A 25,811-nucleotide genomic window follows, 5' to 3' on the forward strand; every position below is an offset into this window, starting at 1 on the left:
TTAGCTGCCGTGGGGGGACAGGGGGAGTCTCCCCGGCTGGGGTTAGTTGCTGTGGGGGGATGGGGTGGAGAGGGATTAGCTGTCGTGGTGGGGGCTCCCTAGGTGGGAGGCTGAGTTAGCTGCCGTGGGGGGGCTGGGTTAGCTAGGTAGGGGGTGCAAGGTGGAAGTTTCGCCTAGGGTGTGAAACTTCCTTGCACCGGCCCTGGTGACAAGCGCAGGCTGACTGCCACAGGGCTACTTCGGGAAACGCAGAGGTCCATTAGCAAATGTCACCGAGCTGGGAACCATTTTGGAAAGGAGACAAGAGAAGGCTTTTCATGTAGCCTCAAAGCAGGCAAGTTAAAAAAAAAAATGCTGTGTGTTCCTAAGAAATGGACAGCTTTTTTTCACTAGCTGTGGCCTTACTGTCAACTGAGAGCAGGAAGCATCACTTTGTGTCAAAACTGCCTTGAAGGCTGAGAACATTTCAGTTGCTGCAGCAGGGGAAAAGCAACTGCTACAGATAAAACAGCATAACAGTTTCCACCCTAAGTAGACCTGCTTTCAGTCCTTCCGAGGCAGCGCTGCAGGTGCACACACAGCTAACGCAGCTGCCTTATGGAAAGGTACAAAGGGGCTACTGTATCCTTTGTAAGGTGTGCAAGAGGGAGGCCCACTAAGACTGGTCTAAACTTAAAACTTAGGTTGACGTCTCTATGGCACTCAGCAGGTGAGATAGCCAAATCCTCGAGCGGCGCAGTTATGCTGACCTAACCCGTAGCATAGCTGCGGCTAGGTTAGTGGAAGAATTCTTCCCCCAACCTAGCTACAAGTGCGCGAAAAGGTGGTGTGCCTACTAAAGTGACAGAAAACCCCTTCCATTGGTATAGGCTGTGTCTACATTATGGGGCTATGCTGGCAGATGTACGGTGCTATCCAGGGCTTTGGAGCAGAGCCCAGAGCTGGAGTGCGGAGCAGCTCTGGAGCAGTGGAGCTGCAGGTTTTCACCTGGAGCTGGAGCACAGCTCCAAAGTCCTGGCTACAAATACGCCATTATAGTTCTCATAGTGTAGATATCATCTAAGATGCACCTAGGAGCTCTGCAGAAGGGGAAGGTGCATATTGCCTTGCTCAGCCGTGTAGCTAGTGCATATGGGAAAGGGGGCTCCCTCGTGCAAGCTGTACACAGTGCAACTGTAACATATTCTTAAAGTAGGTTTCCATATGGACTCTCAATATTCAGCATGATGCTTCTGTAGGGAACTTCTCTGTTGGCAGAACTGAAATTTCCACACTGCAATGCACTGTTTCCCCAGCTCTCCCATTGTCAAGAGAATCACCTTTTACATCCTTTGGGTGGCAGAACAGCCCAGTAGTAGAGTCCTCCCACCCTAAGAAGGCATGAGCTATTCACTTGGTAAAGGAAACAACACAGGAGGACAAGCTGGGATGTAGGATTTAAAGTTGCTGAATCAGGCAAATCACCTCTGTGGCTGAGGTGCTAACTTGTCAGGTTGCTAAAAATAATGAAGCACCATATAAGCGCTGAGCATGTTGAAAGTGCTATACAACCATTAACTAGTTAATTACCACAACAGCCTCGTGAGACACGTAAGTTTATCCCCATTTACAGGTGCGAACACTGAGGTACAGAGAGGGTACATGACTTACCCAAGGTCACACCTTTAGCTAATGCTAGAGCTGAGAACAGATCTCAGGAGTTCCCAGCCCTAATCCTGTAACCACTAGACGGCACTGACTCTATCCACTAAGTCCAGCAGGGTTGTGTAATGGGAGAATGGGGCTCTGCCACACTGAGTGAACCCCACTGGCTCATTAAATGGGAGCATTTACCTAAGTAGTTATCCTGGGTAAACCTACTTATGGTGGCAGGCAGTGGGAAAAGAGGAGTCATGGAACTATATTGGGAGGAAAATCCCCACTAGGGCAGATGAAAAGGATTTCCCAGGCAGGGTGTGGGGACAGGCTGGCAAGATAGGGACAGGGGCTGCGATGAATGATAAGCGTGCATGACACCTACATGCTATCCGGACGTAGGACCTTCGGCTTTTCGTGGTCCCAGCAGAGCTCCATGCCACACACTGACACCAGTAATCTTCTAAACCAAAGAGTTCCTCCACCTGATGCCGCGATACCTCGATCTGGACCTCCCGCACCAGCATCCCTGGACGGAGAGGCAACAAAAGGGAGGGTTAAGGAGGCCAGAATGCTGAACCCTTATGAAATAAGCTGCATATGGAAGTATACCGTGTGTGTGCATGTGTGTACTCATGACTGACTGCAGGGGAGGAAAATGATGGTCCTGCAGTTTGAAAAAGGAACTTGAGAGAGGGATGGATTTGATGAGAGACGCAACCCCTTCTTCATGAGACCGTCATCTCCTTTCTTCCTCTGCAACAACTTCTTCTCTTGCCCCAGCTTCTTTTTAAGGGCTTGACCCAGATTCTGATACACGCCAGGATCCCCTCCACCCACACACAGTGTTTTAAAGATGAAACCATGTTTCTGGATATGCTAGTGATTCTGCTGCATTGCCATTTAAGAAGGGGTTAAAAAAAATCTCATTACAAAAACAAGTAAGCTGAATATCCTGAGTTCTTACCACCACCATATCCCATTAAAACTGAAAGATTTAAAAACATCGCATTTGCTTTTTACCACTGATTCTTGCTTGTTTACTTTTTACATTTCGCCCAGGCTGGGCAATGAAAGTAAAGTACTCAATTTCACTTTTGTTTCTAGCCAGGTTCTTGTCAGGTCCCCTTCCTGGGTTTTATGCACCACCACAATGCTGAAAAGTTTGGGTTCCAAAACAAGGCAGGGGAATGTTTAAATCCAAACAAAAAATCTTTTTCCATTGGAATTTGTTTTTTTAAATCTACACACATTTCTGTTGTGTTCACTTTAGGCTCCATTAAATCTTGTTTCTACATAGACTAAATGTTGTGTCAAATTCAGCCTGACAATGTCCTTTTAAAGTGCCTGTCTGCAGCTGACAAGGGCGCTTGGACATATTAAAGCTCCGATGATGCACATAGTGCCATTGCACCCAGCAGAGAGGCCCTGAAGGCAAAAAATGGTTTGGAAATAAATCACGTGACTGCTCACATTTGTTAGCAAAGTGAGGTGGCAAGAACAGTATGTCAGCCCCTCACAGTCTGAGAGAGAGAGAAGTGGCTGCTGAGAGGAGATGAAAGAGGGAAGTGAGGGCTCTATCTCTTAAGCTGAGAAATACAATCTAGCTGAACTGAACAGGGTCATGGCAAGTGGTCAAGTGGGTCAACTTCTGAGACTATTTCTGGTCACAGGAACATGCCTTAGCCAGCTGGACTGTGTTTAGTCATCCCAAGGTGTGATAACTTATATGAGGAGTCGCTATCAGAACTCGGTCTTATTTAAAATAAATCCCTAGTTACTATCTGTATAGACTAAGGAATCTGTTTTATTGCCCCAACAATACCAGGCACTGACACCTTAGCCTTTCTGGGTTTTTTGTACAAACCTAGTCACATCTACATCACATTAAAAAATAAAGAAAAGGTGTTATTTTAGTAGGTGTCCCACCCATGGAGAAACATATAGAACATTCTCGTCCTCATATCTATTGTTGAAGAAACAAAACAGGGAATGAATGCCTATTTTTCACAAAATATTCCATACATGTATCCCTCTCTAAGGCCATGTCTACATTAGCAAGCTTACAGTGGCACAGCTGTGCCAGTACCAGTACAGCTGTGCCACTGTAAGATCACTCCTGTAGCCACTCTGTGCCGATGGGAGACATTATTGCATTTCTCTCTCCAAGGTAACCACTCACCTTCTGAACTAAAGACTCTGCACATTTCCATTTGAGAAAACGAAGCCCCTTTCTGAACTGCAGAGCACAGAAGAATCACTGGAGACAACAAGCTTCTCTATTTTCTGTGGCATGTAAAGTTACAACTCTGAACAGAGATCCATGATGGAATTATAAACCCCAGAAAGCACTGCCAGCTAGTCACAGATATAAAACACATAGTTACTACATAATTTCCTGCTCTAAATGTTGAGTACAGATCCATGCACTGTTACCTTTATTAGAAGGTTTACTTTATTATCAAACCCTGGCTCATATAAGGTGCCCATCTCCCTAGCTTCACTAAACTCCTTTGCATTTCCCCTGGGCTCCACCACCTCTGAATCACACCTGACATTTGGCTCGTTTAGCTGGTATGATGGTCACACAGCTGGAATTACAGCAGTACACAGCAACTAGCCTCCTGGGAATGTAAAGCCTCCTGTCAGCCTGAATTCATTTGATAGTCATACTGGTAATTTAGATACTAATTAAATAAATTTACCCATTTCATATGGACTTTTGCAGAAGTTCAACGGTGCAGCACACATTTCTTTAATGGACACTTTAATTATAGTTATACATTCATTCTAGATAGAAAAACTGAACACCGCAAACAAGAACAAAAACTAACTACTCCGGAATAAACATTTTTCCTTCCTACAATCACTCATCACTTATGATACAACAACAACTCTACCTCATCCCCACACACCTTCTCCTGGTAATCCCCAGCTGGGGGAGATAGCTGCCCTGCATGAATCCAGAAGGAGAGGGGTTAAATGCGATGTCTGACTTGTGATGTACCTCCCTTCAAAGTAGCCACCAATCCCAAAATTGGCACAAATATTCCTAATTTTTATGGGTCTGACCTGCAACTTGTAAACACGGCATGCAAGATAAGTAAGGAATTTTGAGTGCATTTATTAGGAAACCTAGGCCCAGATTTTTAAAGGTATTTGCGTATTCCTGCACTCAGCACTGTAATGCCTAACTGATTTAGGAGCCTAAATCTCACTTTCAAAAGTGATTTACACCTTTAGGTATCCTAATCCCATTGCTTATCAATGGAATTTTGGCTCCTAAGTGCCTAAAATCACTTTTGAAAATGAGATTTAGGCTCCTAAATCAAGTATCAGAGGGGTAGCTGTGTTAGTCTGGATCAGTAAAAGCAGCAAAGAGTTCTGTGGCACCTTATAGACTAACAGATGTTTTGGAGCATGAGCTTTCGTGGATGAATACCCACTTCGTCAGATGTTAGTCTATAAGGTGCCACAGACTCTTTGCTGCTCCTAAATCAGTTAGGCATTACAATGCTGAGTGCAGCAATGCCTCAATACCTTTTAAAATCCGGGACATAGTGAATAAGCTGTGACTGGAAGGCATATTCAAATTCACTAGAATGGAAAGTGACTGGGGAATCCTGTAGCAAGGGTGTAAGTAGGGTATAGCGGACTGCAAATCCTCAGGAAAAGAAAAATGCAAGTAACAGGAAAAGTGGCTTCATGAGGAACTGCTCAAATATCTCAGGTTTCAAAAAACAGTCTTCCCTTTATAGAGCAGTTTTGGAAAGGGAACCAAGCAAGAACTCACAGAACAGAGTGACCTCCCAGTTAAAACTAGATGGTGATGATATGAGGATGATGGAGCAGGAAAACACTGACACAGTTAAGAAGCTCTTCGTAACAGGCAGGTGAATGAATACTTATAAATGTGAACATGCACAAATCAGCTGACCCATATGTCATGTACCACTGACATTTGATTTTGAAAACTAATGGAAACTTTGGAGGTACTGATTGCCTGGAGATAAGAAACTATAATGCTGATATTTTAAAAAAGCAAAGAAGAGTGAGCCTGGTAATTACTGTGCTGTTAGTAAAGTATTGGTAAAAATACTGGGGGGGATCATTATCTTGGGGCTAGTGGCATCATGAACAATAGACATTATTAATAGATTTTAAGGCCAGAAGGGTCCATTATGGTCATCTAGTCTGATCCCCTGCACAACACAGGTCAAAGAACCTCGAACTATAACTTCTGCATCAACCCCGTAACTTCTGTTTGACTAGAGCATATCTTTCAAAGATATTCCATCTTGATTTAAAGACTCTAAGTGATGAACAACTCACCACACCCATGGGCTTATACAGAGCCATAACTTATAAGAGAAACTTGATTGTTGTTGTTTTTTTCAGGACACAGTTACAAAATTAGTGATGAAGAGAGGGGTAGATGTAAAATATTTAAATTTTAGCAAACCATTTCATTACATCACACCAATGATTCAACCAGTTCATTATCCTGTCTCTGACAGTGACCAGAACTACGAGGGTTTCAGAAGAAAGTGCAAGAAATCCTGTAATGGACAATTATGAAATAATATGCCCATAAGATACATTCTTCCTAGTCCAGGCAGCTACTGGTTGATTTATGCTCCGAGCATGAGAGAGTTGATATCACTTATACACATTTTAAATTCTACGTATGAACATTCTCACTATCCATTAAAGATCTAATTGTTTTTTGAATCTGACTAAGCTCTTGGCCTCTGATACCCTTCGCCAATGAGTCCTGCGGATTGATTATGTGTTGTGTATTTTCTTTTTCTCAGTTTTAAATGCCCTTCGATTTCATTAAATGTCCCCTCATTCCTGGATTATGAGAAAGATAAATGCCAGTGCTTGACCTACCTTCTTTAGACCCACCAGTATTTTGTATAATCTCCTTTCTCGTTCATTTTCTCTCTAAACAAAAATCTTGATCTTTCCAATCTCTCCTCATCCAATTTTTTTTCCTGCTTGAAATCATTTTCATTGCCAGCCTCTGAATCCCTTTGTATTTCTGCTTTACCTTGTTTGATATAGGGTTGGCAAAACTGAACAGAGTATTCCAGGTGAGGGTGATACCAAGGATTTATATAATGGCATTATAAAAGCCTCAAATATTCTTTTTTATCCTACTCTCTAAGCATCCTGTTTGCTTTTTTGGTTGCCACTGCACACAGAACAAAGCTTTTCAATGAGCTGACCCCTAGCTCTTTTTCCTGTGTGATTCCATTTAATTTAGAACTCAGCAAAATTGTGTGAGTAATTCACGTTGTTGCTTCCAGCGAGTCTTTGTCAACAGTGAATTTCATCTGACATTATGTCATCCATTCACCCAGCTTTGTTAGGTCCTTCTGAAGTTCCTCAGAGCTCTCTAGATTGACTCTCACAAATAAAGTTGTGTCATCTGCAAAATTTGCCACCTACTTGTTCAGCCTGTTCCAGACCATTAGTGAATATGTTCAATTAGAGAGGAAGGAATGTCTGGTGGTTAGAGCATTAGGCTGGGACTTGGAAGACCAGGGTTCAATTTCCTGCTCTGCCACAGACTTTCTGGGATTTTAGGTAAGTCCCTTAGTATCTCACTTCTCCATCTATCAAATGGGGTTAATAGCACTTCCCTACTTTAGGGGATAAACATATGAAAGACTGTGTGGTGCTCAGCAACCATAGAAATGGGGTGATACAGTACCTAGGACAAACCTTAAATAGAGCTGGACAAAGAAAGATGAACCATTTGTAACACATTTTTGCTGAGAATTTTGCACCACTTTTCTATCAGAAAAGCATTTTGCCAAAGGCTAAAATTTTCAAAAGAGACTACGGGAGTTAGGCACCTAAATCTCATTGAAACTGAATGGGTATTGCAGGTCTTCCTGAGGCTCCTTGAAAAATCCCAACCAAAAATCTTCCAACCTTCTCTGATCAAACAGAACAGGTCCAAGTATGGATCCTTGGGGCATGCCACTGTTCACCTTTTGCTGTGCTAAAAACTGACCATTTATTCCTGCTTTTGGTTTTCTGTCTCAGCCACTTTTCTAATCCTTGTCAGTACTTTATGCCTTACCCTGACTATTTAGTCTTCTCAACCACCTCCTGTGAAGCGCTTTCTGAAAGTCCAACTAAATTATATCTAATAGCTCTCCTCTATTAGCACTGTTTTGTAGCTTGGAGAGGAACAATTTTCATCTAAAAAAGCCATGCTGGTATGATTCCTCCCACAAGGGTATTGAACTTAATTACATTGTGGTCACTATTATTAAGTGGCTCAACTATAGCTACTTCTTGACTGAACTCCTGTGGGTTACATACGACTAAGTTGGGATCATTGTCTCCTTTTGTGTTCTCTAGAAGTAGCTGTTCCAAGAAGCAACTGTTTTAACATGTTGATAAATTGCTTCTCAGTGGGGTACCGCAAAGGAGTTTGATAGGTCCAGTATTATTTAATATCCTTATCGACAAAATTGGAGGGACAGCTCTTCTACTGAAAGTCGCAGATAATACAAAATTGAGAGGAGTTGTGAATAGCAGCGAGGACAGAGAAATCACATAAAAGTGACCTAGACAGTTTGGACACGTGGACAGGAGATGATTAAATGAATTGGCAAAATACAAGCTAATATATCTGGGGGGAAATAATCTGAAACACAGATATACAATGGGAGGAAGAAAACTAGAAAGTGTTAAATTCTGAGACAGACTTCTGGGCAATAGTATACAACAAATTAGCCATGAGCTTGCAGGAGGATCTGGCAGCAGAAAAGATCCGTTTGATTTTGGGTGGCACGTGTGGACACTTCACAGCACAGAGAAGAACGATCACACTCCTGTTCTCTTTGGCTCTGGTGTGAATGCTTCTCCAATATTGCATTCACACATGGACACTTCAGTCTCAGACTTTACTAAAGACTAACAAAAATCATCAGTGGCCTGAAAGAAAATTAGACAAAGTAAAATGCACATAGCTTGACCAAACAAGGCGTACTAGGGAGGCATTATATCAGTCTACAAATGTATGGATGGGGTAGGCAAGAAGAAGGGAAGGTCTTCCTTGACCCTGCAAAATCTGACTGTGGAACAAGAGAAGGGGCTTACAAAACACTTTTAAAGGGGACCCATCCTGTCAGGTGATGCTGAAAGGCGGTGGTAATACTGTTCCTCATCCAAAGTGGAAAGGGATCCAGTTATTCCTCCTTTTCAAGCATGCATGCACACTAATGTGCTTTAAATACCACTGTGTTGCACACTACGGAGCCTTAAAAAGAGAGAGGGAGTAGACAAATGAAGTGGCAGAGGAGACAGAAAGTCAGCAAAGAAAGAGAATGGGGGGTGAGGAACGGGGTAAAAAGAGAGTTGGGTCTGCAATGGTTTCTTACCAGTCACCTCATCCAGACTCTCCTTAGTGAGATGGTCATTCTGATTGACCCACTCGCCATTGCACTTGAAGTAAATCTGAGTGGCTGGGTTGGCTCTGCAGATCAGCTCCACAGGTTTGTTCTTTACAATATATGCATCTTGTGGCTCCAGTAGGAAATGGGGGAGGGTTTCTGCAGGGGCTGACGGGAAGGAATCTGGAAGCACATCACCGTACTCAATTCCTGAAAGGAAAGAAAGAGAGTCAGGAAAACAGTTACTCCTACAGAGCATGCCCCACAAATGCTTCCACTAGTGTAACCAGAGTCTAAACCAATTTGAGCTCTTTATTTAAGAATTATTAGACATATGCATGCACACAATATGTTGGGGAAGAGTCAACACGCCTTTTGCAAAGGGAAATCATGCCTCACCAATCTATTTAAACTCTTTAAAGGTGTCAGCAAGCATGTGGATAAGGCAAGGGTGATCCTGTGGACTTTCAGAAAGTCTTTGATAAGGTTCCACACCAAAGGCTCTCAAGCAAAGTAAGCAGTCATAGGATAAGAGGGAAGGTCCTCTCATGGATCAGTAACAAGTTAAAAGATAGGAAACAAAGGGTAGGAATATATTGTCATTTTTCACAATGTGAGGGGCAAATAGTGGGATCCCCCAAGGATCTGTAGTAGGATCAGTGCTATTCAACATTTATAAATGATCTGGAAAAAATGGGCGAACAGCAAGGTGGCAAAGTTTGCAGATGATACAAAATTACTTTAGATAGTTAAGCCCAAAACAGACTGGGAAGAGTTACAAAAGGATCTCACAAAAGTAGGCGATTGGGCAAGAAAATGGCAGATAAAATTCAGTGTTGATAAATGCAAAGTAATGCATATTGTAAAACATAATCTCAACTATACACACAAAATGATGAGGTCTAAATTAGCTGTTTCCACTCATGAAAGATTTTGGAGTCATTGTGGATAGTTCTCTGAAAACATCCACTCATTGTGCAGCAGCAGTAAAACAAAACAAACAAAAAACATTAACCAAATGATAGGAACCATTAGGACATGGATCGATAGTAAGACAGAAAATATCATAATGCCACTATATAAATCCATGGTATGGCCACATCTTGAATGCCACATGCAGTTCTCGTCACCCCATCTCAAAAAAGGGTTTATTAGAACTGGAAAATATACAGAGATGGGCAACAAAAATGATTAGGGATTTGGATCAGCTTCCATATGAGAAAAGATTAAAAAGACTGGGACGCTTTGGCTTAGAAAAAAGATGACTAAGGGGGGTTATGATGGAGGTGTATAAAATCCGAATGGTTTGGCACAAGTGAATAAGGAGGTGTTATTTGCCCCTTCACATAACAAAAGAACCAAGGGTCACCCAAGGAATTGAATAGGCAACAGGTTTAAAACAAAACATAAGGAAGTACTTCTTCACATAATGCACAGTCAACCTGTGGAATTCATTGCCGGGGGATGTTGTGAAGCCAAAACTATAAGTGGTTTTAAAAAAGAGTTAAATAAGTTCATAATGGCTATTAGCCAAGATGGTCAGGGATGCAATCCCATGATCTGGGTGCCTCTCTGACTACCAGAAGTGAAAACAGGAGATGGATCACTTGATAACTGCCCTCTTCTGTTCATTCCCTCTGAAGTATCTGGCACCAATCACTGTCAGAACACAGTGGGCTAGACGGACTATTAGTCTGACCCAGTATGGCTGTTCTTATGTAAAATATCACAGCCAATTACTTCGCTACCATTACTTCCACCGCACACAGTTTGCCATACCCTCTTAGAAGCCCCATTAGTCTGACCCAGTCTGGCCGTTCTTATGTAAAATATCACAGCCAACTATTTCGCTACCACTACTTCCACTTCACGCAGTTTGCCATACCCTCTTAGAAGCCCGAAAAGGATTATTTTCTTCCAGATTTTGTCCTTCCCCTGTTTATCCCTCATGCTTGTCTGCTCTGTGGCAGCCTTTTCCTTTCTTCTTTCTCAGACACCTTCACCTGCAATGATGTGAGTGGGGAAGTGCTCGTTTTCACTGCTGACAACAAGGGCAGCTCTCACATACAAACGGCGGAAACAGAATCCAACGGGGCCAGCCTACTAGCCTTGAGACAACAAAGGAGACCCAAGTTTGGGTGCCTCACTGCTGGACCAGTTCAAGGCTGTGAGCCCGAAAGAGGGCCAGTGCCTGTAGAGGAAGGACGCCCTTTTAATCACTCTACAGTGATGTCCTCTGGCTAATACACAGAGGGGCATTTACCGGCTCAGGAGCAGTTGTATATATTGACCTCAGCCCCTGGAAGCAAGGCTGCTACAATGTGGGACCTTAAGGGAAGGGATGGGGAATATCTCTCGGGTTATGAAAGAGACTGGAGGCCCTCAGAGAAGAAAAAACAAATATTAAGAATCCAGAGAACATTTGTCACTAGATTATAAATTAAATGTACTTCTGACATGTCCTGTGCTTCAACAGAAGCCTGCTCTTTCACCCTTCACTGGAGCCATGAGCAACATATGACTCAGCCAAGTGCCTCTGACCCACAGGCATGCTGTTCTAACCAGACCCAGAGCATCCATAGTGTGTCACTGGCACCCTAGCACTCCAAAGTCACATTAATCCTATGATTCCTGCTGGGTGGAGGCACTTGCAATAGGGAAAATACACAATAAATCCAGGAGTTGGGGCGGGCACTTCACGTCAGAGCTACTTCATCATTGCCCAAACAGCAAGGTGAACGCACTATCAGGACATGAGGCACTTGAGGCTACTCTGAAGGGGGGTTGATTGGAGGATGTACCTACAAGTCATGGATCAGAACCAAAGGGGTTAAAGAAAATCAAGCCACTGAAATGAAAAGGAGGCTGTTCACATTATCTTCCTCCCAGACTCCTGCTCCATGTCATCTCTTTTCACAGGTTCCCTTCTGTGAGAATGAGCAGAGGGTCTGGCACTGCCCCAGGGCCTCCGATCCCACAGCCTAAAGGAATGTGTTGGTATGATCCAAACAAAACCCCAGCAGGGCTTGTACTGGGAAAGCTGACCATGACCGCAACATAAATCACACAGACCTGTCTTTTCAGGTTTTAGGTACAGCTCTTTTTTGGATTCCAGTGGTCCGTATAGCAGCCAACTGTCCCGCTTCTTTTGCATAACACTAACATTCCACTACCCCTGCCCATGCCCTGCTCATCCCTCTCAGAAGATTATACACTCCAGCACAGAGATCACAATATTTCATGAATGATCAACAACAGAGGTTTTGCAGCAGCTGCAAATATAATCCAAAGTACCAGTGACCTTTTTTTCCATGACTAAAACCATTGAATTGGTAATGGACTTGGAGACCACATTCACAATCTCCCTGGCACATAAACGTGACTACTTCCATTCCAGCCAGGCCATTTGCTTTAGGAATTAAGAGCTATAAAGAAAGCAAGATCCTAGAGCACTTGAGAGTGGAGCAAGGATTTAATATACTAGTTTCCTCTCTAGAAACCGGAGTTCAGGTATGCCATTTTGGTCACAAGTGTAGTGAGTTTGTCAGGTTTGATCTTAGACAATATTTATACACATATACCAAAAGTTGACACAAAGGAACAATTGGTAGCTCATGTTCGGGCAAGGCCAAGTAGTGACGCAGAACAGAGGTGATGTAGGTGAGCACTGAGCTACCACAGCAAAGCTGTATGTGCCCAGGGAACAGCACAGGACAGAGTGGGTTGGGCTTGAGATGCTTGAGCAGAGTTGCCTGCATGCCCTATGTCCAGCTCTAACGAATGCTGTCCACTTCATCACCTTCATGAGCCCTAAAATGTAAACTAAGAATCACTAAACCCCTTGCATTCACAAATCACAAAATCAGGCCCTTTAAAAATCATGATTTTTTAAAATTTGAAGGTTGTTTTATTTGACTTTTTGATTTCAGGGCCTTTAGGTAACTCTCAGGTCAAGTTTTCAGGCTTTTCTCTGCAATCCTGAGGGCTATAAGCTTATCCTTTTTCAACTGGGAAGTGGAAGTGAAGATTCTCAGCTCCAGGCACTAGGGTTTCATAGTAAATGTTGCCAGATTGGTGATAAAATCTTGAGAGCTGGCAATGCTGAAGTGAGCCCACTCCCCAGCCACCCGTAGCAAAAAGCTATGGTATAAAAGAGGGCCACAGAACATGGGAAGTGTTATAGGAAGTAAAAAGAAAACAAAAGCCAAGCAGACCAAGAAAGCAAAATGACCAAGATGCCTCCTGAGTGAAAAGCAGTGAGTGAAAAAACACACGAGGTCAGTCATTTAAAATCCATTTAGGAAAATTGACTTTCCATTTCCATTTTAACACAACACGAAGGGAGAACAGTAAGAAATTTGTCATAATCCATTAACTGCTCTTTTGGAAACAATGAATTAAACTCCAGGCTAGCTTCTCTCTCTCTCTTTTGGGCTCTTCCCCTCTCTGCTGCTGCCACCAGCCATTCCCTCTCTGATTTCATTTGCAGGTCTGTAATTTTCTCAGCACCTTACCAATTGCACTGGGACACAGAATAATTAGGATGTACAATGCCCTCCTGGAGAAACTATTGTGAGCTGCTGCCCAACTCAAACACCAGGCTGCCAGCTGGCACTCCAAGCCATCACAGGGTAGGAGGGGAAGAAACGGGCAGGAGAGCATTATGTTTTTGTGAAGAACTGAACACAGTGCAATGAACATTCAAATACTTGAGGACTGAAGGATTTAATGAATAAGTGTCCTTCAGTGTAGATCCCACAGATAAACAGTAGGGAGTGGTGACTAAAGATCAAGCATTTTCACAGCTTTCTGTTTTGGCCTTTAAAAAGAAGACATTACTACAAAGCTCAGCAGGATACCAAGAGGACAACCAGCACAGGGGGTGACATAAGCATCCCATCAGTTACAAAGATAAGGAGCAAGGGGGTCGGGAGAGCCTATCAGAACTGGGAGAAATGGTACGGGAAGACTCACAGTCAAAACTGCTGTCCACGATAATGTTGCAGGTGATGTTCTCAATGGAGTGCCTGGATTTTACTGCTGGGTCGGACATTAGACCAGGGGTAGGCAACCTATGGCACACATGCCGAAGGCAGCACGCGAGCTGATTTTCAGTGGCACTCACGCTGCCCGGGACCAGGTCACCGGTCCAAAGGGCTCTGCATTTTAATTTAATTTTAAATGAAGCTTCTTAAACATTTTTAAAACTTGACTTTACTTGACATACAACAATGGTTTAGTTATATGTTACAGACTTATAGGAAGAGACCTTCTAAAAACGTTCAAATGTATTACTGGCACGCAAAACTTTAAGTCGGAGTGAATAAATGAAGACTCGGCACAGCACTCCTGAAAGGTTGCCGACCCATGCATTAGACCCCATGGTCTTTTGCGAACAACATCAAACACAATTGATAGGCATAGCAAGGTTCTGGCCAACTATGGAGCACAAAGGACAGGAGCAAGACCAAAATGGCTTCTGCCCTCAGTGAGTAGAGACCAGCTGATACAGAGGGACAGAAAAGAGCAGTACAGGAGAAGCCTTCACCTTTCATCAGGAAGACATCATCTTATTCCTCACATCACTGAAATGTTGCTACCTCTGAGTAAAACAGCTATTACACAGCAACACAACACAACAGCAGATTCTATTAGAGTTGAAATTTTAGCCGAGACAACAAGGCTAAAACTGTTCATATTGCAAGAAGTGTCACTCGAATTTTTGAAGTGCATTAGAGCAACAGAAACCAGGTGAAATGGAACATACACTTCACCTAAGATAGATGCTTCAAGGTAAAAAAAATAAATGACCATGTTACAAACCATTTACTTGACTATAATCACCCTCCCTCGTCACCATATTCAATGCTCTCCAGACCAGATGCCGCTGGAAACACACAGTTACTGGTTTACAGAGAAAAGCAGGTCTGTGAGCCTGGCTTTGAGTATAAAATTCATAAGGCACTGTACGTCCTCACAATCTGACCATGAGACTTTGTGGGGTGGAATCCTTAACAGCTGAAGTGGAGGTCAAGACCTTTATTTTACCTCACATCTGAAAACCGCAGCACATCTAGTGCCATGCTGTGGTATTGATTCAGCACCATCCCAGAGGGAAGAGCATCACTTTCTGGCTGAATCGCCAACACTATCTACTGCAGAACCTGCATGTTTCTTGGAGATCTCCCATCTAGGCACTGGCCTGACCACATTCTGTGTCTCTAACCTGGCCTGATGAGACTCTCAGAAAAAGATAATATGGCTACAAGCAACAGGGTGGGTGGATGGATTAGCGCGGTGCCAGAGAGGCTTCTACCCTGCATTTGGCTGAGCATTGCTGATTCAGAGAGGAATGGCCAGGTGCAGCACTGCAGAGACCTTTGTAAAGCAGTAGGTAAGAGCAGCTGATACAAAGAGATGGGAAGTGCCAGGTTATTCATGACTGAATTCCCAGTAACTCCTGGGTGCTTCCAGTATGTGCCATAAATCAACACGTTCTTAACCACATGCACATGCGTAAAAAGCCAATGCATGCTGCAAAAATGCCATTACGTATCACTGTGTCACCACACCTGTATTTAGGTGCCATTGTCACTGATGAGTTCATACAAGGCTCTCCCAGGCCTAAGCATTTAGCCTCCATCACCTCTAGTTATTTCTTCCTCCTATACCTCTGGGGTGGCAGTACATTGGCTGCTGTAGCATTACATCACGTCCTCTTAAACGGACACCTTTCATACACACTACGAGCTCCTGGATCACAGGGAGTCTCACCTCTCTTACCCATTGTTCAATCACCAGGTTTTTTGGCAAAATAATGTAACCTCTTTGATTCCACAAATCAGATTTTCTGGCAAAAGAGGCTGAGTGGTAAGGGTATCTGTTTCCAGCATCAGCCAATGAGTGTGAAAACCTCTCTTAAAATAATATTTTGCATTCCGACAGCACTTTCCTACCAGGATACCAAACTGTCTTACTAAAAATTAACGAAGTGTCTATCTCTGCAATGATAACTTCTTGTTATCCCCCCCGACACAGATGGGGAAATTGAGGAACACAATGGGAGAGTGACTTGGCCATGGTGTCAGAGCAGTTGGCTTGTGGACAGGGAGAAATAGAAAACCCAGATCTCCAGATTCCCTGTCTTCTCTCCTAACTCATCTATGCTCAAAGAAGTGGTTGATCCCAGGATGGATGCACTGACTGTTCACTCATAGAGACCTAATGTGTAATGAATTTGGTATTCTCAATAAAGTCTCTACAGGACAGCTGCTGGTATCTCAATTCACCCCCATTAGCAGGGGCGGCTCTAGATATTTTGCTGCCCCAAGCATGGCAGGCAGCCTGCCATCAGCGGCTTGCCTGTGGGAGGTCCCTGGTCCTGCAGATTTGGTGGCATGCCTGTGGGAGGTCCACCGAAGCCGCAGGACCAGCAGACCCTCCGCAGACATGCCGATGAAGGCAACCTGCCTGCCGCCCTCGTGCCGACCAGCAGAGTGCCCCCCGTGGCTTGCCATCCCAGGCATGTGCTTGGCGTGCTGGTGCCTGGAGCTGCCCCTGCCCACTAGCAGCCACTTCCTAGGAGAGGCAAGAGACTGGAGTGACTTGGTGTGTTACAGATCAGGAATGAGGTGCACTGCTGGAGCTGGACCAACACTGGACCAGCTGGCGACTGGAAAAGGAGACTGAAGGCCAAGCGGAGGCGTACTGTAAGAGCATTGTGGGAGAAGCTTGCACAGCACCTGAGTGGTTCTACTCACAGCATTTCCTGTCTCTCATTTTCTGAGACCCAACGTTCATCCAAACTAAAAGAGCAATCCCAGTGCCTCACCATAATGGCTTGCGGCATATATCGTGGATATGCTCCACCTCCTTCCTGTACAGCAGAAATGCAGATACACACATAAATATTGATTGCGACGTGCTCTGTGACATTCTCTGCTTCCCCCACATCTGCCTGCGGAAAGAGCCATTTATGCTCTTTGCTTGAGCTGCAGGCCGTTTTTATGACTTTGTTTTACAACTCTAATGCCAGGATCATTTATAAAGTAGGTTTGTATATACTGAATGTAAACATTAGAAATCCATTAGTCTCTTAAAGTGCGTCTGGTAGAGTTCTCTCCCACCCTAGCCCTCCCGGTAATCTCCAGTCCTCTCCCAGGCATGGCTGAAGGGAATTTCAAAGGATTACAAGTACTTAAAGATATATTATCCCTGGCCAGAGTTGTAATGCAGGCCTGAAGCTACCGATTAAGTTTCTCTCCGCTGCATGTGCGCCAGTTAGTTTTTTTTCACTTTTTTTTTTTTTCCAAGTCAGATTTAAAACCCTATGCCATGGGCTAACAGCACTGCAATTTACAAGCTGTACAACCACAAACTTCCTCCAAGCAGGGCACTGACTTGCAGAAGGAAAAGGACCTTCGCCCTCTGGTTTACAACATTCTTTCCTCATGACTTTACATATAGCATCACCTCCCACCCAAAATTCATGGGAGTATTCTGATGCTTACCACCTGCCCCATGTCATATAAACCCAGCTCAAACAGTGACCAGAGAGGCATGAATTGACTTCAAGTGCAGTGGGGCTGTGACATCACAACTTGGAGACTTTTCATCTTCACATGGAGACGTAATGTCATGGCAGGATGCTGCTACATCACATCACCATATGTCCAGGCAACACCCCAAATGCAAACAACTCTATGTTCTATTGTGGCACTGCCGTGTGATTGCTTTGTCCCAGAACCCAGGCTAGGTAAGACGGCAGGCACTCTTCCATACTACAGAACAACATGCAAATCTTTCTGGTATGCGTGAGAGGCCTCATCATTAACCAAAACAAAATCCAGACATTTTCCCTACCGCAGTAGACACTTTGCTTCTTTGTTGATTATAATTGGTGCTTTGGGTCATCAGAGAGGGTGTGTGTGTGTGTGTGTGTGTGTGTGTGTGTGTGTGTGTGTGTGTGTGTGTGTGTGTGTGTGTGTGTGTGTGTGTGTGATGGGGGGGAATTACAGATGAGTCATGACAAAAGTGGATTAAAAAAAATGCAGATTTGACTCATCCTTGATTATCTACAAAATGATCTGTACTATCCCTGCCCAGGAGCAGAGCACAGACAGCCCATCAGCCCCCTGCATGGGGTTCAGCAGCAAGAAAAGCCCACAAAACCAGAAAGTGAGAGTCTGTGACGCCTGGGACCTCCTGTGACAAAACCACAGTCCTACTTACAGTCAGAATGCATGTTCCCCTTTCTAATGTACTTACAGAATTCCAACAGTGCCTAATGCACAAGTCCACAATATTGGAGTGTAAGAAATATGTCCTTCAAGAAGCTCCACCTAGAGGCATCATTTTCCAGAAGGCTCCTCATCCCAGTTATACAGCACAAGGAGGAATCTGAGTGACGTGCCCAGTGGGGTCACACAGAGAGCTGGCGATTAGAACACAGGACCATCTCTATCCTTGTCTTTTGTTCTAACCATTTGATCATGACTATGATTTCCTAAATCCCCTTTCATTTCTGTGAACCAGCCCATAGCTATATTGCTGAGGTGGCCAGCCTTCCTTTGTTTCTGTGAGGGGAAAAGGAGAGGCTCCTGATGTTGGGGATGTGGACTGCAGCATATTATCTCATAAACTTCTTTCTTATCCACACTAGTCTTATATGGAATAACCTGCCCCATGGAAATACCAGTGAATTCCAAGCAACTATTCTCACCAGGCAGCATGGAGAAAGAGGCAAAAGATTCCTGCATGTCCAGCCCCCATCCAGATCCAATCCCGGTATCTGCTGAGGACGGGACAATGGGAAAGGAACCAATTCTCTACTCCTTATACAAAGTTTGTGCACATCATTCATGCAAAGGGGCAAAGAGCCGTTTCCCCACCAAGTATCACCGGCACCCAGAGTCTGGCAATGCTCACCCTTCAGCTACATTCCCTCACCCCTCCCGGCCTGTTCTCTCATACATTTGGTTCATTTACATAAATACCTGCACAGCACTAAACCCAGCAAACTAACTCTTCACCAGAGACCACTCCAGTGTGAGGGACACCAGCAGTCATGACGTCAGCAAAGCATAGCTCTGCTGACATGTCTGTACCTGCTTACACCAAGACTGAGCTTTGCCCTAAGAGACTGCTCCTCTCTTTCCTCTGAAAATGAAGAAGGTAAGAAAAAATAAACCATCAGCCCAGCTCCCAGGTAGACAGCTCCCTCTCTCTCTCTCCATTTCAGCTGTTGCTTGCAGCCAATAGTGAAGAGACAGAATACACGAAGTGGCAGCTCAAGCCAGGTGTCTTGCCCTTGTAATGTGCCTCTTATTTCTCTATGACTTAAAGTGAGCGAGGGAGGGGGCCAGGGAGCAGAAGAAAGAAATAACTACTAGCAATCTTTAATACCATCAAGCAGCAGAGTGCTCCAGCCCCCCGTCAGCCCACAATTCAGGGGAAGGAAAAGCGAGTGTTATTAACCTCCACCCTCCTCCTTTCACTGCCACAAATTTAATAGGTTGTCCCTGCCTGAGCAGGGACGTGAGGCTTCCAGTCATTTCATTGCAGCATCAAAAGATATGAAACAACAAGCCTCAGCTGGGAGTGGATTCTTTGGACCATGCTTTCCCATAGTTAATGGCTGGGCTGTTACCACCAACAGCATGGTCCTGCTTAAAGTTTAATGGTTCTTTCCTCAGGATGGGGGGCTGTGGTCCTCAGGGCCCCTTCTGGAGCACTGACTCCTCATTCTTCCCTACCTGAACTCCTTTCATTGCCACTCAGGTCATCACCACCATTCAGATCAAGGAAACTCCTTCGTCATTAAGCAGTGGGAGCCCTCCTGACAGAGCTGAGCAAGCTTCTTAGGTAGAATCTGAACCTCTACAGATATGAGGAAGAAGTCAAAGCAAGGCCCCATGCACAGCGGCACAAGGCACTGGACCTCAGGGGCCTCCCTTTTATTTCATACCTTGCCCTACATGTTCCAGGTTTCTTATCCATGGGGAACACAATTCATTTGGTGGAGGGTTCCAGCTCACGTGTATATTTCCCTGTGGCCACACTGAGAATTAGTCTAGGTTTTAATGGCTTTTAAATCCTGTTTGGTTTTACACTTGAGTTGAAAGAGCTAAAAACCTTTAAAAAAGTGAATATCAAAATCGATAACGTCTGCCATTGGCTCAGGTTTCAAACCTGAGAATTTGCCCCAGTAGTGGGGATGGCTGGGAGAATCCTGTGTAGGTCAGGGAGAGCCGTGGGGACTGGGCTCAGAAATGCAGCCCTAATGAGCAGCACAGGATCTGGGTGGCATAATCACATAGGACTGGTCTGTTGAAACCAGTCCCCACAGTGCTCCCTGGCTCCCACCCCTTTCCCCCCCCAGCAGTGCATACAGGCCATAAAGCTGCCCTAACGCCACCTCCTTCCAGCAACGGGGCATGGCTGAAAGGGACTGGACTCCAGTGATGCCCAGACTGTGTAACAACCCCTTGGAAGCCATTGCAGACGGTCAAATTTAGCAGCCCTGATTTACATCAGAGGTCAAAGTGATTCCTATGAGCCCCACTATTGGGGAAGTACTTTAGGCTATCTTTCCCATCCCTGCCTGCCCAGCTGTGCCAAGCACAGCTCTGCTGCATCTGTGGATGTGGCCCAAACTGTGTGGATGAAAGAGAAGAAAGCCGTAACTAAAGAAAGGACCCCGCAGCTTGACAGAGCACATTTGCTTCTTCGGCAGGTTGCAAAAGTTGGTGTTTCAGTGAGCTATGGCAAGGGGGAGAATGGGAGTTTAGGACGGTGGGGGAGTGGGGGGGTATTTTGTTGGGAAGAAGGAAGAGTACCATGCTGGGCACATTTATCGTAAGCAATCAAAACAGCCTTTCATACCCCCTCCTGACTCTTGCTAATTCCAGCCAGCCCTGGCCACCCACTGCATGGGAAATCTCTTACATTCTCTCCACGGGGAAAAAATCCATTTAGTATTGGGGGAGGGGGGCAGGTGCACACACACAAAACAGCCCCTTTCCTTTTACATCAGCTTCATTGTGGATGAATAGATTGATGATCCTGGCTCTTCTTAATATAAAAAGGGAAACACTAAGAGCATTAATTTAAAAAAAAACAAACACCTGTTAAATGGAAGCTGACTGGTATGGGAAAAGCAGGGTTACTTGCAATGGAGAAGCACCCTCTTCCTGGTACAGGCAGATTCCCCTAGGAGAAGTTTTCTATAGCTCCTTTACATCAGGGATCTCAAACACAAGACCCGCGGGCTGCATGCGGCCTGGCATCCTCGCTCCTCTGCCTACCTCCAGGCGCTGTTTGGTGGTGCTTAGAGCTTTCCAAAAGGAAGGGGGAGGAGCAGGGAGCCACGCACTCAGAGGAGGAGGCGGAGAAGAGGCGTGGCATGGGCAGGGCCTAATGGAGGGGGGGGGGAGGGGGGGGGGGGGTGTAAGTGATGTAACCCTTGGGCCAGTGTACTAGCCCTCATGTGGCCCTCGTGGTCATTTGAGTTTGAGACCCCTGCTTTACCTGATCTGCCACTTCCACCTGGCACAGCAGGAAGTCGTCACTTCCCCAGCCTTTCAAGACAGGTCAGATAAAAAGGAGGTGTTAGCAGGAAAAGGGAGCGTAAAAGGGCAGGGAGGATTACAGAGGGAACAGACTGCTTGGAACGGGAACAAGGACCCAGCCACAGATGCAGGCAGAGAAGCCACAGAATTATAGAAATGTAAGGCTGGAAGAGACCTCAAGAGGCTACCAAGTCCAGCCTCCTGTGCTGAAGCAGGATATAGTAAACAGAAACCTCCAGTTGAGGGGATTCCACAACCTGCCTTGGAAACCAAGATTACTGGGAGTGGAGGGAAAAGGGCAGCTGGAGAACAAGAGTGTCCATTGTTCTCTTTGCTTTTACTTCCCCCGCTGGAATCCTGAGCAAAGCTCAGTTTGCTCCTGGGCAGCCAGGGGTCCCAAGAAAGGCTACTTAGCAGAATATGGAAGCAGAGTCAAGGATAGAGCCTCTCCCTCTGCTTGAAGGCAGAAAGGTGGGGGTGGGGGTAGAGGGGGCATTCTTCTGAATGACGGCTGAAGAAGCTGGTGAAGAATGAGAGAGGGTGATGCCTGGGAAAGACTCTCTCTGTCCATATCTGAACTGCTGCGGGTTCCTGACTCCCTCTTTTCCATCTCTAGAGAAGAAACGTTTGCTGTGAACACAGGTCCAAATTCATCCCTGGTGTAATTACACTGAAGTCAAAGGTGTTACATCAGGGATAAATCTACCCCCGAAAGTCCAGCAATACAAGGCAATGAATGTGGCTATTAGAGAGTCAGTCCAGTCAACATCAAGCCCCACTCACCTGGTGAGCTTACTGAACTCATTTATAAGACACAGCTTAAAAGTCATTATCAAACCATAGCAGACAACACAGAGGGGACAGCTTCCTTCTTAATGATCCCCCTGTGAGCCCTAATTTCTTCTCGGGCTCATCAGGCAAATGTGTTGCTCTCTGCATTGTTAGAAACATAACCAAAAACAAAACTGGATGCAATTTTGATTAAGGTTTAAACTTTTTGCCATTTAATCAGCTTCATATTGCTCCTAGTATTGCACTAATAGCACTGGCAAGATCGAAGCAGAAAAGCCAGCACTGAGCACTCCTCCTCCTTCCCAGTGATGCCAACGCACCTCCGTCTGGACATGTAATATCCCTGCTATTCCAACCTTCCGGCCTCCCGAGGCCAGGCTGCCAGTCAAATCAAACTACATGCTGGTCTTTTCAATAAACATCTGCCATACAGAGACCAGTAAATTCACACGTACCTTTTAGCTACACTGAAACACAGGCCTTTGGAACAGAGCAGACTGAAAGTTAACACTGGGTGTCTCCTGCCCCTTGTCAAACTATGGTCCCCCCAGAGGTACTGGGAGTTTTTAAGATCCGATCTATACTGTTTCAAATCTATGGGGGGACCTGGTTACAACACAGTAGCTCCAACCATGATCAAAATATGCATTGGTCTTGCACTGTAGAGGGGAAGAACTGTAGTTTAACAGTGTTCCTTAACCCTGTGAAAACTCCACTACAATAGGTCATTCTACAAGTCATTCAGGTCCTAAACATTTGTGGAAGTAAAGAGAGATGGAAAACATGGCAGCACAGGGTAGGTGTCGTTGCCCACAAGAAATGTGATGTTTTCTGAATCCAGACACCTAGGATGTTTTCAGGGTGAAACATACAAGCACCTCTCTCTCTCTTGCTTTCTCTAAGTTTTTTAATGCTATTAGCAGGTAAAACATATTTATAATAAACTTGACAAAGGGAGGGAGTTTCAAAAGGGCCTAAGTGACATAGAAACACAAGTCCCATTGATTCTCAATGAGAATTTTTCTACCAAGTCATTTACATATTTAAAAACATAAGATACTCCAAATTCTGCTCTCAGTTACAACTTGTGAATACCTCACTAATTTCCAGTGTTGCAGATGTAACTGAGAACACATTATGGCCCTTAGAATGGAAGGAGAGAGAGACATTCTCTTATGGCACAAACATACACACAGACACAATCACACACATACACAAGGGAGAGAGATACATACACTTACGTAAGAATGAGAACGATTCTCCTACATATCCATGCAGTAGATTTACTATACTGTTCACACAGACAACAAAACTAGAACAAACAAACCAATAATACTTGAGAGTATAGTGCACTGACTCTGATCACACTACTTCCTGCACACATTTACAGTGGGGGGAGGGTTTCCTCTATCTCAGGTTGCGATCTTTAAAGAGGACATCGTTCTTCTGATGTCACTGACTTTCAATGGGAACCAGGTGCCTAACTCCCTCAATCCCTTTTAAAATGTCCCAGCCCTAAGAAACAACTGAGATACTCTATACCAGGGGTAGGCAACCTATGGCATAGGTGCCGAAGGCAGCACGCGAGCTGATTTTCAGTGGCACTCACACTGCCTGGGTCCTGACCACTGGTCCAGAGGGCTCTGCATTTTATTTAATTTTAAATGACTCTTCTTAAACATTTTAAAAAATTTACCTTACAAACAACAGTTTAGTTATATATTATAGACTTATAGAAAGAGACCTTCTAAGAACGTTAAAATGTATTACTGGGTCACGAAACCTTAAATTAGAGTGAATGAATGAAGACTTGGCATGCCACTTCTGAAAGGTTGCCGACCCCTGCTCTATACTATAGTCTTCCACCTATGTATGCAGTTACATTTGTTTAAAATGAGTGCACACCTCTAAGTGAGTATTACAGAGGGTGCAAGTGTTACCCCCTGGTCAATGTGTGTTATGCATTCTCCTCTGTTCCTGATCTCCAGAGGATGACAGTCAGTTACAGTGCAAGACACAGAGCCTGGCTCTTCAGCTTAAACAGTGGCAACTCGTCTGGAGGTCCCTGGTTCAGTGTGTCAGTTGCCATCACACAAGGCAGCGCAGGATCAAGTCCAAGCCCTTTGCTACTAGCTATCATTGGGACACAGGCATAATGTGAAAGGGTTTTGTTTGCAGTGCTTTCTAAAAGGAAAGAGCTCCAGGATTTTAAATGATCCCTCTGACCCTCCCCGCCAAATAATATTTTGTCAGGTTGAATTTAGCACTGGTTCTTCATGTGTACAAAGTGCTTTGGGATCTTGATGAAAGGTACTATATAAATGTCAGTCATTATAAACCAAAGTTATCCAGCATGTAGGAAAAAGGGTGCATTTCAAAACACATACATTTGGTGCTACAACACCTAATTTTTTATGTGGCGGGGCAAAAGCAGGGAAAGGAGTACTTTGAAGGCTGCTTTTTTCAAGCTATGAGTACATGATGTTTCCAGGCATGACACCGACTTGAAGTAGTTACAGAAAGTGCAGCTAGAAAGAAGAAAACGCCCTTCCCTTCCTTGTTTGGACAAATATTTCCAACTAAATCCTGACTTTAATTACAACAAATCTTTTACCAGCAAAAATCAGTAAAAGAATCAATCAAAAGGCTGCATTCAGCACCTTATGCTGCAAAGAAGTTTCTTCTTGTGTCTGTTCTGAAATAAGGCACCACCGCTAATCATCATAGCTGACAAGACAATAAAGTAAAGGGAGAGTGCTCTCATCTCATGCCCTCCTTCAAGAGCAAAACAATGATAGTCTCCCTGACCAGGACGTAACAACATACAAGACTTAAGGATGGTTTGCTCTGCAAACACCTCCCACAACTCCAAATGATTTCCTTTCCTCAAGTTTGCAAATAGTGCAATAATTTAACCTCCCTTCCATTTCAGGTTTATTTATTTTGTGAAGGGGTAGTAGGTTAAAAAAAAAAAAGGAAGTGTCTCTTCACCTCCTTTTCTGAAAGGAAAACAGAACACACACAAGCTATTGAGCTGGGACTAAAGATTACAAAGGTCCTCTCTGTATTGCCGGCAGTTTTGATTGTTTTGCCCTACACTGTGTTTTTGCTTTGCTAGTACCAGCAGGTCAAGGCCTCCTTCCCCCTTCGCCTGCCATCAGCCCGTTCAACCCCACAGGACAATTCCCTCAGCAAGGGGCACTGAGAAAGGGGGAGGGGCCGGATTTTGTCCTGTCATGGGACATTTTTGAGGAGAGGGGAGGAGAAAGGCCAAAATAAAGGAAAGAAAAGAAGGGGATGGCAGGGAGTGAGGGAAGAAGAAAAGGTTTCAGAACGTGACACATATCAATTGACACCGCTCAGCACTTTCTGCTACATTTGGCAATTTGGGGGCTCTTTC

The 25,811-nt window shown here is 44.6% G+C and overlaps 1 protein-coding gene across 3 annotated transcripts in view; it reads right to left on the minus strand.

Moving 5' to 3' along the window:
• Nucleotides 1-25,811, minus strand: part of UNC5B (unc-5 netrin receptor B) — a 148,881-nt gene that overhangs the window by 29,939 nt on the left and 93,131 nt on the right. For all 3 annotated transcript variants that reach the window (XM_032783603.1, XM_032783605.1, XM_032783602.1), the window contains exons 2-3: nucleotides 9,039-9,260; nucleotides 2,021-2,164 (exon numbers count right to left, since the gene is read on the minus strand). In XM_032783603.1, coding sequence (XP_032639494.1) covers nucleotides 2,021-2,164; nucleotides 9,039-9,260 — 366 coding nt within the window. The remainder of the gene's footprint in view (nucleotides 1-2,020; nucleotides 2,165-9,038; nucleotides 9,261-25,811) is intronic.

Source organism: Chelonoidis abingdonii, chromosome 15 (genome assembly GCF_003597395.2).
Source record: "Chelonoidis abingdonii isolate Lonesome George chromosome 15, CheloAbing_2.0, whole genome shotgun sequence".
NCBI lineage: Eukaryota > Metazoa > Chordata > Testudines > Testudinidae > Chelonoidis > Chelonoidis abingdonii.